General features: G+C 46.1%; 1 protein-coding gene across 1 annotated transcript in view; it reads left to right on the forward strand.

Moving 5' to 3' along the window:
- The window catches only part of tenm2a (teneurin transmembrane protein 2a), a 102968-nt gene that overhangs the window by 71240 nt on the left and 18506 nt on the right, over nt 1-13222 (forward strand). Inside the window, exons 7-13 of the mRNA XM_062394358.1 lie at nt 79-274; nt 1962-2063; nt 2511-2705; nt 4053-4253; nt 6703-6888; nt 11807-11953; nt 12285-12495. Of these exons, the coding sequence (XP_062250342.1) occupies nt 79-274; nt 1962-2063; nt 2511-2705; nt 4053-4253; nt 6703-6888; nt 11807-11953; nt 12285-12495 (1238 nt within the window). The remainder of the gene's footprint in view (nt 1-78; nt 275-1961; nt 2064-2510; nt 2706-4052; nt 4254-6702; nt 6889-11806; nt 11954-12284; nt 12496-13222) is intronic.

Below are 13222 nucleotides of genomic sequence, written 5' to 3' on the forward strand. Positions count from 1 at the left end.
GGAACAGCACTTCATCAATGAATCATACACTTCATACTTGCACTCCCGTTCAACTTTCTCTCACTCTTTCTCCATCAGTATGACTATATGGAGCGGCTGGACGGGAAGGAGAAGTGGAGCGTGGTGGAGTCTCCACGGGAGAGGAGGAGCATCCAAACCGTGGTCCTTAATGAGGCGGTGTTTGTCCAGTACCTGGATGCCGGCGCCTGGCACCTGGCCTTCTACAACGACGGCCGGGAAAGAGAGATGGTCTCCTTCAGCACAAACATCATGGGTGAGGGAGAGGCAAAAACTGTGAGATGGTCTTAAAAAGTCTTAAGTTTAACTTGTAACAGGTCGAAACCATGTTATACCCACCGTGCAGTTGCAGATCTAGGATTTGTCTCAACCAGGGGCCATAGAGGGGGCCATAGAGAGGGCCATAGAGGGGGCCATAGAGGGGGCCATGATTTATACAGAGAGGACAGTTATAGGTCCGACATCAGTGCAAAAGTTCTGTTTCAGGATGGAGCACTTTTAAGTTATTCCTTAATATCTGTAGAGAGACTTTAATACATTAATTGGGTGCTTTCCCTTTTAAAAGGAACATAGTAGCATTTACGTCAAAGATTTATTTTGTTCAACTTGACTAAGACTTTGCACATTCACAGGGTGAAAATCACACCAGCAGCATGTGCACAATGTTGCCACTCTCCACACAACTATAGTAACATTGTCAAGTAGGCAGGACCGCTTGGTGAGTTTAACAATCTGGTGTTTGCCAAAAGCGTAGCAGGACAAGTGGAGAATGTGAAGTCCAAAAACAAAACACAGCTTTTTATATTGGAGAGTTTAGAATCACTTCCATGGTGCAAGTGCACGTGTGAACAGGATCCGTCTGCACCACATGTACAAATGGAGCGTATCCACAATAAAAAAATGCTACAACAACCCTGCAAACTTGGTGTATTTAGGAGCCGGAACAGCGGCGCAAATAATTCCAGAGACACAAACCTGAGTACAAGTGGGGGGATGGATAGAAGGAGTCAAGTAGTTTGAAGGAACCCTTCAATGTCAATATCTGGCAGTAGAGGTTTCAGTAGGAGAGGTGCGGAAGAAGGAGAGGCAGAGGCTGCAAAGGCAGAATTAGAGTGAGAAGTCAAGGAGGGAGCAGGAGGGAAGAAAATAATGGCGGGGGGCAAAGCCAGAATGAAGTGAAGTGAAGTGGAGTGAAGGACGAGGCGCTGAAGAGGGGAGTGAAAGAGAGGGGATGCATTAGGGTAAGAGGGAGAGACGAGGGGATGAGATTTGGGAGGTAAATGGCTGAGGACAGCGAATCGGGGGGAGGGGGCGTGAGGAGAGGAAGGCAGTGTGGATAGGCTGAGTAATGATGTGGAGAGGAGTGGAAGCTGGGAAAAGAGGAAAGTTCAAAATCCAAAAAATGTGTCCTCAGCCGCCGGCATTGACCCTCATTCCTCCCACCAAACTGTTTGCACTGGGGTCACACAAGCAGAAACGCACTCCGGCTAAAACCTGCCAAGTTCCGCCAAACAACCACATGTGGATGAAGTATTAATAAACTCAGTGGGACCAGATTCAGCCGTAAACAACTAAAGTAAGAATGAAGAGACTCCGAGCAGCAGGGTCGGAGGAGGTTGGTGTAGAGCAGGGGGCTAGACTCTTATTTCTGACACAGCGTGCAGGGGAATGTTAGATATGCGGTGATACCATCTGAAGGAACCGGCTGATTCAAAACGCATTCTCCCCGCACTATGAAAAGTGCACTGAGAGGAATCGCGTGGAATCTTGAACGAGGGCATTTGCCTTTGATGTCTTTGTGACGGCGCGACTCGGAGCGCCTCGACACGATTTGTAGCATCTTAAAGAGTGAACGGTGCCAATGATTTAATCGAACGCTTTGATGCTTGCCATCAAACTCTCACTCCCCCCCCTCTCTCTCTCCCTCTCTGTCTTCTTCACAGATTCGGTGCAGGAGTGCCCGCGCAATTGCCATGGCAACGGAGAGTGTAATTCTGGTGTGTGTCACTGCTTCCCCGGATTCCACGGCATGGACTGCTCCAAAGGTATGAGTTCCTTCCGCCGGAAAAAAGTCGGCTTCGTCTCTTTCTCGTCTAATTAGACGAGAAAGAGACGACGCCGACAGGTTCGGTTTCGGCTCCGTGCTGAAAGGCGGAGGCAGGATTAAGAGCGGTGAGACGGCGTGTGGCCTTAGGTGGAGCTGAGACAAGATGAGTGATGATGAATGGCAGCTCCCCGAGCTAACGCCTCCTTGGCTCACCTGGGATAGACTGCTTTGATGAATAGTTTAGTTACCCTTGCCTGTAATTACTCTCCGTGTCATTGCCACTCGCCAGACCCTTACCACTCAATTCACCCACCTGAATGCTCACGTGTTAGGCGGGTCAGCGTTCGCGTGCGTGGGCACCTTGGCTTTTTTTTCACTGAAAATCTCCAAGAAGCCTGCCAATGTTTTTATCTTTTTTCCTCTTCTCTTTCTCTCTTTCCTCCAGCGGCGTGCCCGGTACTCTGCAGTGGCAACGGCCAATACGACAAGGGCTCCTGTGTGTGTTACAGCGGCTGGAAGGGGCCCGAGTGTGACGTCCCCATCACGCAGTGCATCGACCCTCTTTGCAGCGGCCACGGCACCTGCACCGACGGCAACTGCGTGTGCTCCATTGGCTACAAAGGGCAGAGCTGTGCAGAGGGTGAGAGCAGAAGAGTTAATGGTGTGGTGATCCCCCAAAGATGTGTGATGGTTTGATGTGTCAGTCGTTTTCTTGTTCTTGTTTTCAGTACAACAAACGCGCATACACACGCGCAAACACACACAATCTCAGGTACAAACACACACGCCCTTCTAACTCCCCTGTCAGAGAGCTCATCACAGCATAATCTCACCCTGAGTGAGGGCCTGCCGTCTCCTCCGCATGCTCAGATGAAGTATGATGCCGCGGCCGAACACATCAGAGATTTTATTAAGGGATGAAATCGCTTCCATTGATCCTCGTTAAGAAGGATCAGCAAGATGGAGAGAGCGAGAGAGAAAGAGAGAGGCGGGGAAGGTCGGGGGTCAGGAGGTAAATATGTATGAAGAAAAGAGCGAAAAGAGAGTCAGGGGTGATGAAAGAGAAAAAAGGAAAAAAAAAGTATCAGAGTGACAGAAGGAAGTGAAGACTCAGGGCCGGAGAACAACGTCAGCAGTTTCTCTCCTGCTCGTCTTTTTCCCCCCCTCTCACTCTCTCTCTCTCTCTCTCTCCACCCCCCCCCCTCCCATTCAATTTGTACCCCCCTCCCTCCTCCTCTGGTCTCAAATCTGATATTCATCACAGCCGAGTCCCTCAAACAACTTACCTGGAGTGCCGGCGACATGAAAATCGATGGCTGTGATCTGCCGTTTCTGCCAGGCAAACAGAAACGGGGGGCCGGGGTCTTGTGCGAGCGTGTGCTTTTTATGAACGCTCGTGTCCTAAAAGGTGCAGCGGGGTCAGTCATGTCTGCGAGGGGGGGAGGGGGGGGAGTGGAGGACGAGGTGCGAGAGCGATAGAGCGGGACAGAGCAATGACAGGAGGCATGAGGAGGGGCGGGCGGGTGGGCGCTTTGCGAGGAGGAGGTAATTTGTCAAATTGGTTTTCACTCACTGCTCGGACTCAGAGCTGCCTGTCAACCTGGCAGACTGACAGTGTCACATTCTCCCCCATGTATTAGCACATACGCACAAATGTCCACGCAGCCGCGCACGGAGGCCGACCGCTCACACAACATTGAATGTGTCAGCGAGGCCTCGCTCCTCTTTCAGAATGGGAACACATGCCCCAATTAGATGCTGGAGCTTGTCATTATTGTGCGCTTTAACTGCCTTAGTAATGTCCGGTAATGTTTTTCCTTCATTTCGTTATCTCTTTGTGCACACAAAGAATGAAAATGTGTCCTCTGTCACATCTCGTTCTTTATTTAATACAGAAGAAAACTGTTATTTAATTTGCTTCTAATGTCTTTGTTCGTTTTTGTTTTTCTCCATGGTGTTTTCTTGGTGCGTTCCTGGTTTAATGCAGTCAATTGCCTGGATCCGACGTGTTCCAACAACGGCATCTGTGTGAATGGGGAGTGCCACTGTAAGCCGGGATGGGGAGGGCTGCACTGCGAGTTGCCCAGGGCCCAGTGCCCAGACCAGTGCCACGGCCACGGGGCCTTCATACCAGACACTGGGCTGTGCAGCTGTGACCCCAACTGGATGGGACCTGACTGCTCCATGGGTCAGTACAACTTCACAACTGATGGTTCGCCTGTAAGAGTAAAACACGAGTAAAGATGGAGTTTGGGGTTTAATAAAGAGAATAGGCCTGTATCTATAATACTACATTTCAGATAGAAAACAGCCGAGGCGAATGCTCAGGGAAGGTTGTAATGTGATAGCTCGACGAATCAGAAAAGGCTATGTCGTGACCGGAAAGACTTTTTATGGCTCCAGTAATGTTAACGCCAGGCATATCATTAGCAGAATTGCTACTGTGAAAACGTAATAGTATAAATGTAGCCTAAGACTGACCACCCATAAATATATTTTGTGGTCCCTATAAATGTGTTTTATTTCACACTGCTGTATTTTTCTAACTGGGCTTGGAAGAAATCTCCAAATCTCCAAACGTACTTACTTACAGTGGCAGCATCGTTATGACAGGTTTTTATGAATATCAGGGGCCAAATGCACTGCAATGCACTTTTTGGTATATTTCATTTTCATTTCAATGGGCTTTACATAACAGCAAACTCAAGATAATAAAAGGTACAAGTTGCTGCAGCCCCGATAACAAAAATAGAAGAAAAAATAAGCAAACCATCCAGAAAAAACACAATAAACCAATGCATCCAGTGGGCTGGAAAGAAAACAAACTCAGACCCACACACACACTCACTCACCTACACACACCCACACACACACACACACCTGCATATGTACAGAACAACTAAGAAAGCAGCTCAAAAGACAGATCTCAGGTCATGAGATAATTCCAGTAAAAGCCTCCTCCCCGTATCAACAGTTGAAAGACCATTACATAATAACCTGAAAGGTCCAAATGGTCTCCAGGCTGTTAGCATATAAGAAATGTACCAGGGACTATTATGGGCTTCATAGATTATTATTAGCAGCACATTGAAGTTAATTCTGTATTGTACTGGAAGCAAATGCAAGGGAGAGATTTAGATCTTAGAGAAACTCAATGACAACATGAATGTTGGAGGGGTGTTAGCATTGTGGATATTGACTCTTACAATCATCCAGTGAAGGCACTTAAGTGTGGATGTGCAAGACAAAAGGAAGATTGGAGTCTGGAGTCAATTCCCGCGCATGAGATTCATAATGCTTGGCTTCGCCCGGGGATGGAGTTTAAAAAAAAAGACATGAGATATTGGTTGTTAAAGTAGCTGGATCCATGTTTAAAAGCCTTTTGTAATAAAAAATACTCAACTTCCACAGTTTTTCATCTCAATAAAATAAAGCCACCTCTGTGAGAGAGACGGCAACCTCCACCGTGCCAGCCCGAGACGCGCTCGCCTCTCAGGATCACAAACAGAGCGCCAGCATTTGTTACGAGAGAAGCGACGCTCGGCTTTAATAAAGAAAACATTGTTCCTCCCCGCAGGATACCCCGGCAAGTGTTTATCAAAACATCTGTACATACTAAATTCACCGCACGCCGGGGTGTCCTGAGCACACGAGCGCGATTGTCACATCTCACCACATGCACCGTCTCCGGCTGCAATATCTGAGAATCACAGTGACTGTAATGGAGCCTCGGCAAATAAACCCAGCCGTCGCAAAACTCCTTTCACTGATCTTAACTGAAGGTGCATGGTGGAGAATTGTATTTAGTGCAGTTTAGTGGGTTTGATTTTTCTTTGTCTCTTTTGCACTTGCCAGGATAATATGTTCGCTGTCACATGGGATGAGATCGAACACTCTATTCACAGATTTAAACCGAAAATGAATTAGGTTTAATCGTTTTTAGGCTTCTGTTAACACGTCACCATTTTTAAGTGGCACTTCAGTGAATAAATTTCCACATCTAGTCAGAGCCTGCTTAACTTTGAAATATTGTCATTTCCTCGTGAAACAGCAAATAAATGAAGCCCAGACATCTAAAAACTTTTCCAGGCTTCTTTTGACCGGCAAATCAGTGCTAACTACAAAGACTCATACTTTTGTTGGAAGGCATATTCCTGACTTTGCTTTGGCTGTTAGGTTATTATTTCTATTAATATTATTATTATTACTTTTATGACTTTTATTCATGTACTTCCTCCTGTATTTGAACCATTTGTGTTCTTAATGTGCAGCACTTGGTACTTTGTGATGAAAAATGTTTAACAAATTAAGGTATTAGTTATTATTGTTTGCATTATTATTAGAATTAGTATCATTATCATTAGCATTATTGTTATAAAATCGTTCAAACTTGAATATTTTCTGAAAACTTTGACTGAAAACTATTCATTGCGGATACACCAGGATGAACACAAAGTTCAGCACACAAACAATAAAAAGGAACATCATATTGTTGAATTGTTCAAAAGAATCTCCTTCGCATTCATACAGGAGGAATTAAAACAGGCACTGCAGTAGTAATTATAAACCTACAATACACATCCACCTTCAAGTCCAGAAATGTTGTTCGTGACCGTGTTTGTTCTGACTTCCTTCAGAGGTTTGTTCCGTTGACTGCGGGACTCATGGAGTGTGCATGGGCGGCACATGTCGCTGTGAGGAGAGCTGGACCGGCTCCGGCTGTGACCAGCGCGTGTGCAACCCCCTCTGCATCAAACACGGGTCCTGCAAGGACGGAAAGTGCCAGTGTCACCAAGGCTGGAACGGAGAGCACTGCACCATTGGTAAGTAACCTCTCTGTTTATGTGTGTGTGCGTGTGTTTGTGTGGAGGTGTGTGTGTTTGTTGTGTGTCTGCGTGTCAGCATGTGGGTGTGCACAGAAACACCAGCACCAAGTCTGCCTCAACTGGCAGCTCCTTTCCACTTTGTAAGAGAAATCTGGACCTGAGGAGTGGAGGCAAAAGGGAGGACCTCAGGGGATTGAAGAGAAGGGTTGATAGGAGGCGGGCGAACAGAGAGGAGAGGAGCAAACTTCTTTGAAGTGGGGGTGGGAGGATTACAAAAGAGCAAGATTTAGCTTCTGTTAGGTTGCCTCTCAACTGCAAGACTCCAGGAATCTTAGTTTCTCCGGCCTTTGAAAGACCAAAGTTACGTGATGAAAGGCAAAACTCTTCACCTCACTTTGATCAAAAAATAGCTCCCTTACAATGTTTGTGTATGTGTGCATGCACGCAGTTGTGCTTGTGTGTGTGTGTGTGTGTGTGTGTGTGTGTGTGTGTGTGTGTGTGTGTGTGTGTGTGTGTGTGTGTGTGTGTGTGTGTGTGTGTGTGTGTGTGTGTGTGTGTGTGTGTGTGTGTGTGTGTGTGTGTGTGTGTGTGTGTGTGTGACTTTTTATGTCAGCCACAGTCTCATATTGACATCACTGTCACGTTGGATGGATGAGTGCTAGATTCCTTTGATTCACCCGGAGCGCATTGAGACACAATGTCTCATTTCTCTGTCACCACAAGCACTGTGACTGCAATATGATACACAAACAAAAACACAAAAGTGCACTAACAACGCATATTCATACATGTGCACGCATGCCAGCACATACATATGCAGCGGGGAACAAGAGATTATGATCCCCCCCCCCATTAGAAAGTAGGGCAGCTTTGACTGTAACATCAGCCCGAGATGAAAGCGTTGTCACGCCTTAGATGCTGCTAAGAACATTTCACCGGCATCAGACACTCCCAGTGCATAGCTTATCTCAGCCTGCCTGTTGTTCATTTCAGCTATGCATGATGTTGCTTGCATTTATTTACAGCAAAGAAAAACATTCTCTCCCCATCTCTTACCTTCTGCACGTTTTCTCCCACTGCAGACCATGGGAGCATGGTTGACAAAGCAGGTACCGTATCTTGACTCTGGTGTTTTGTTTCCTAGCCTGTGGTGGTAGAAGCTAGCTGCTGCATTCTGTGGGTTCCTTGGCCTGGCTTGGCTCTGTAGACTCTGTGGTGCTATCTGTCCGTAGATTAGGGGGCGTCAGCCTCAATGATAACTTCCTGCATGTCGTGCACTGCCGTTCAGGGCGGTGCACCACAGCGGGGGTGAGCTGTCATTGAGCCTAGATGTGTCGTGGGGTATCGTAGAGCCTTAGTGTGGCATCAACGGTGTAGCAGGGCTGTGCTGTGAACGTGTGGATGTGCATGTGCGTGCGTGCGTGTTCCTCTCCATATTTTTTAATGTGGAATCACAAAACACATAACTCTGCTCAGGTATTCTAGTCATGTACGGTGTAAACATCTGTTTCACACGAGGAGAAAATGCTGAAAGCCGTAAAGAACTTTTGAGGTACTGTAATTGGTGAATTTCATAGGCCACTGATGCGAGGCCTTAATGTGGTGTCAGAAATACAGAGTGTGTGTGTGTTTACATTTGGGTATTTGTTGCAACAGCCATGATAGAGTGGCTAATAAATTTATTTTGTGAGCTTCTGTTTGTGTGTGTATGGCTGTGTGTGTGTCAGTGACTCAGCGAGCATACCGCATTAATTCCAGATCTTTCTTTTTTTTTATCAAACCTATCCCCGACAACCTAAGCCAAGAGAAAATGTAACAACCAAACAGCTTAGTCAGATCACACAAAGATAAATTGAGTCATGGATCAGGGTTGAGACACTGACGCAAACAGACAAGGGTGCAGGTCCAGGATGAGTTGTATCACAAGATTGCTTAATATTTCACCCCCCAGCTGAACCGCTGTGGGGCTACACGGAGCAGCACCGATTGGCTGACAGTACAGGTCCCTGGAGCACCGTCGACACTTTCCTCTCACCCCCGCAGCTTAATGGAATAATGCTCATTGTTTTTTTTTTGAAGAGCCCACCTAGAGAAAAAGTTAAATCACAGGGTTAAAAGAGGTAGCACGAGACGGAGGGCGAGGATAAAGACGAACAGATGGAATCAATGGGGAAGCAGAGAGACAGTGTAAAGAAGATGTGGAGCAAAGTAATCAATGTTATTCCTCAGGTAGCGTCTGAAGAATATGGAGAAGCGGAGGTTGATCCGAGAGAGAGCGCAGTTATCCAGTCCATCTATAAGCAGCGGTCTCGGATTTATGGCTGTGACCTTTCCTTTTTGACCTTTTAGAGCTGGAAACGGGGAGTAGAGAGAATGGTGGAACTTTTGAGTACAATGCCTCGACTTAGTTTCGCTTACAGACTTTGTTCTCATTCTTTCTGTCTCTCTATCGCTTTCTCACTCCTTCCCCGGAGTCTCACACAATATCGTTCTCTATACAGGCATATACCCCAACACCCACACCCATACACACATAAGCACGCACGCACACACACACACACGCCGCTCACCGCACAAGAGAGGGTGTGCTGACCCATAACCCAAGGCAATTTCTCCTCCTTTTTAAGGGGATTTCATCAGAGTCCAACTACATTAGTGAGGAGGGTGGACTTAATGGTTTCTGAAATCCCACTTTATTCTTGTTAGTATGAGGGGGTATCGACTGGGCGCTGGCATTAAAGAGAGAGGAGCCTCGTGCCGGCCTGCCCAGGCAAGCCGATCAATGCCCACTATGGATTGTCCTGTCCGGGTGCTTCATAAGTATTTGGCTGCTTTAAATGGCAACTCCATTTAACAGGCAATCACCGCTAACTGCCTTTGTTCCCCCAGCTCGATACTTGGGGACAATCTATTCCAGCTCGACTGTTAATACAGTGTCATGAGCAGTCCCCTGATGCAGAAAATGGTAATAATTAAAGCTAAAAACCTTTGATTTGATTCCTCTTGTTGAGCTGAAAAACTTGGTTAAGCTTCTCCACCCCCACCCCGCTTTCTCTCTCTCTCTCTCTCTCTCTCTCTCTCTCTCTCTCTTCTTGGGAGTTCAAACAAGATGGCGCACTGTCCCTTTTTAAAGTCCTTTGTTGACTTTCCCTCGTCGGCTGGTGGTTGAGACATATGATGAAATGCCAATTGGGGAGAAATGCCTGTTAATTCAGCCGCTGCCACAGTTTAGATTGCACTATTTGTATTCATGATGCATGGCTGTATTGATGCAGCGATTTGTTAGAGGGCAAAATACTACAGTGCAACTTGAGTGAAAATATGTTCATTAATCTATTGAGCAGGACTCGATGAGAAGCGTTTCATATTCATAATCTCTGTCTGAGGTTCTTATTTATTTTTTTGTCCTTCCTCGCTCTGTGTCGGCGCACTACAGCCGAGTGAGAAATGTCAGGTCATATCCCCCGGGTGCGTTGCGACGGGTGTGTGTTTGTGGCTAAGTGCCTTTGCGTGCATGCACATATTGTTTTATCCGTCAACCCTGTCTTTGCCTCCTTCTCCCGTGGGTAGACTTAAGAGTGTCACACCCCGCTCTCGCATTTATTGAAGAGAAAATCCCTGTGACAAGTTTGTTTTGGGCTCCTTGTGCTGCTGGAGAAAACATTGTCATTGTCATCATGGCTTTTTCCCTCCACTTCCTGATGCATTATGATGTGGCAAGCACAAAATCTTAGATCAGAGCCAGGGAGGTTTGATATAGAGCGTTACAGGGTAAAGCCAGGCTAGGATTTAAAGCAGGGGCGGATCCAGGGATGGGGACAAGGTCCCCAGCTGAAATCAGCCCTTGAGGTGCACCTGTGTTGTCAGAAGTCCTTGTTTTTTCAAAATAAAGTAGTCACCTACTAACAATAGGAACAATACAGATGAAACGTTTTAACCTTGCTGAGAGTGGATGTTGAACGTATAATTGCACCCCCTGTAAATTGTGGCCCCTTATTTAGAATTATCCTTGATCCGCCCCTGAGTTAAAGGCCTTGAAAGAAACATATTGATGGGTACTATTGTATGAGCATGAATGCAAATTGAAATGGATCGATGATAGATGATAGCGACTCTAGTCAACTCTTGGTTGACTGGAAACTCCAAGAAATCACTTTTCCCGGTCCCAAAATAGTCCCAGACCCTTCGTAAAATCGATTTTAGCTGTTTTTATTAGACTTACGTTTCATCAGGCTCAAATATGTTCTAGTTTCTTTTGCCTTTAAGTCACTTGTAGGTTGAAGGTTGGTTTGCTTTGGGAGTTCTAGAACTTACTTGGCTCCACGGCCATAGATTATGATATACATTTTTGCATATAGCTCAAATGAAGGTTTATTAGTTCATAGACTGCTACTGCACACACACACACACACACTCTACATCGAACATAATCTCATTCTCTCATGAGAAAGCATTACTCGGAGGCCATCAGAATCCCATTATCTACACTGAAAAGTGAGTAAGGGAGAGGGAGAGAGAGAGAGAGAGAGAGAGAGTGATGATCAGGTGGAGCTTTATCAAGTAAGTGAATTAAATGATCTATTCACCTCTCTCCACACACACACACACACACGGAGACACACACACACATGTTTTAGCAGCCACCCTACATGTGTAGAGACATACAAATGGGAAGGTGTCTATGAAAATTGACTTGCTTTATCAAATTGATCCTTGAACAATCAATACTTAACAATATGCTTCACGTGCTTATTCAATTGAGTGAGGCTCATTGGTCAATCAACCATATGAGAGTGTGTTTGTGTTTGTGTTTGAATGTGCTCATCTGTGTATCAGTGATGGTAAAACAAACAAGAATCACGGTCCCATCATCTCCCCCCTCTTGCTCCCCTCTCCTCCTGTCCTCTCCTGGCAGACGGCTGTCCCAACTTGTGTAATGGGAACGGCCAGTGCACCATGGGACAGCAGAGCTGGCACTGTGAATGCCAGACGGGCTGGAGGGGCCCCGGCTGCAGCGTCGCCATGGAGACCTCCTGCGCTGACAACAAGGACAACGAAGGAGGTGAGTTGAGGGGAGCTGGAGGAAGCTGGAGGGAGTTTGGTGTGAAGCAGCCCATCGCTGAGGAAAACCACCTGCAAAAGTTTTTGCTTCTGAATGGAGTGAAGGGAGATAGAGGAAAAATAATGAATTAAAACAAGAAATAGAATTAAGATAAAGGTCTCATGAGAGGCAGCCCTCACCGCGGACAGCAAAATTAAACTTCTCTTTGTGAACGAAGCACAGATTACATCCAGAGGGGAAGAAGCGGGGGGGGGGGGGGGGGGGGGGTATTTTGTATTCCTCGTTGCTCCTGTACCTCCACCTCATAATTGCACTCTCCCTCCTCTATCAGACGGACTCACGGACTGCATGGACCCAGACTGCTGCATCCAGAGTCCCTGTCAGAACAGCCCACTGTGCCGCGGCTCCCGGGACCCACTGCAAGTCATCCAGCAGAGCTCGGTGGCCCAGCCGCACGTCCGCTCCTTCTATGACCGCGTCAAAATGCTGGTGGGGCGGGACAGCACCCACACCATCCCTGGGGAAAACCCGTTCAACTCCAGGTATAGCAAGAAACACACACACGTGACCAGAGGCCTGTAATCACACACTATTAATATCCATGCAACCACTGGTATCCAAGACAACCAGAGTCAGATGCGTCATTAGACCATAACCTGAAGGATTCTGACAGCAGCAGAGTTACAGCTTTTCAAAATAAAGTCACATTTTCCACTTATGATACTTAAACAGAGAACAGGAGAAGGAATAATAATTGGGACTGAAACTAATGATCGTTACGCTCACACTTTTTACCCATCGTTTCTTTTCCATTTCATGAGATAAATTAAATATATGTTTATATCAGTGAGTGCAGGGTGAATCATAAAATAAATATTATTAGTATTATTTTATATGAAAAGTAAAGACAGGGTTTTTTATACAAGAATACACCCAGACATCATATTTTTTATGTTTCCAACATATATCAAAAAGTTGTTATAGATACAGTGAGGTAGGATAGAAACTGTCTTTCTTGAATTTCCGCAGTTTTTTGCGTTTTTTTCATTGTATTTGTCGGAAACTACAAAAAATACATCACACTGGCCTGTGAGATGAACACATTGATGTTCTTAGACGGTTTGACATTTATTTGAATAAATGCATGCTGTGAAAAATAGATCGCAAATATCAAACAGACTTCAGATTCACTGGAGGCAGCCAAGACCTTAACAAATCCCAGAGCCAAAGGCAGACCAAGCCAAGATTCCCCCATAGATCCAGAGGAAC

Source organism: Platichthys flesus, chromosome 8, assembly GCF_949316205.1.
Source record: "Platichthys flesus chromosome 8, fPlaFle2.1, whole genome shotgun sequence".
In the NCBI taxonomy this organism is placed as follows: Eukaryota; Metazoa; Chordata; class Actinopteri; order Pleuronectiformes; family Pleuronectidae; genus Platichthys; species Platichthys flesus.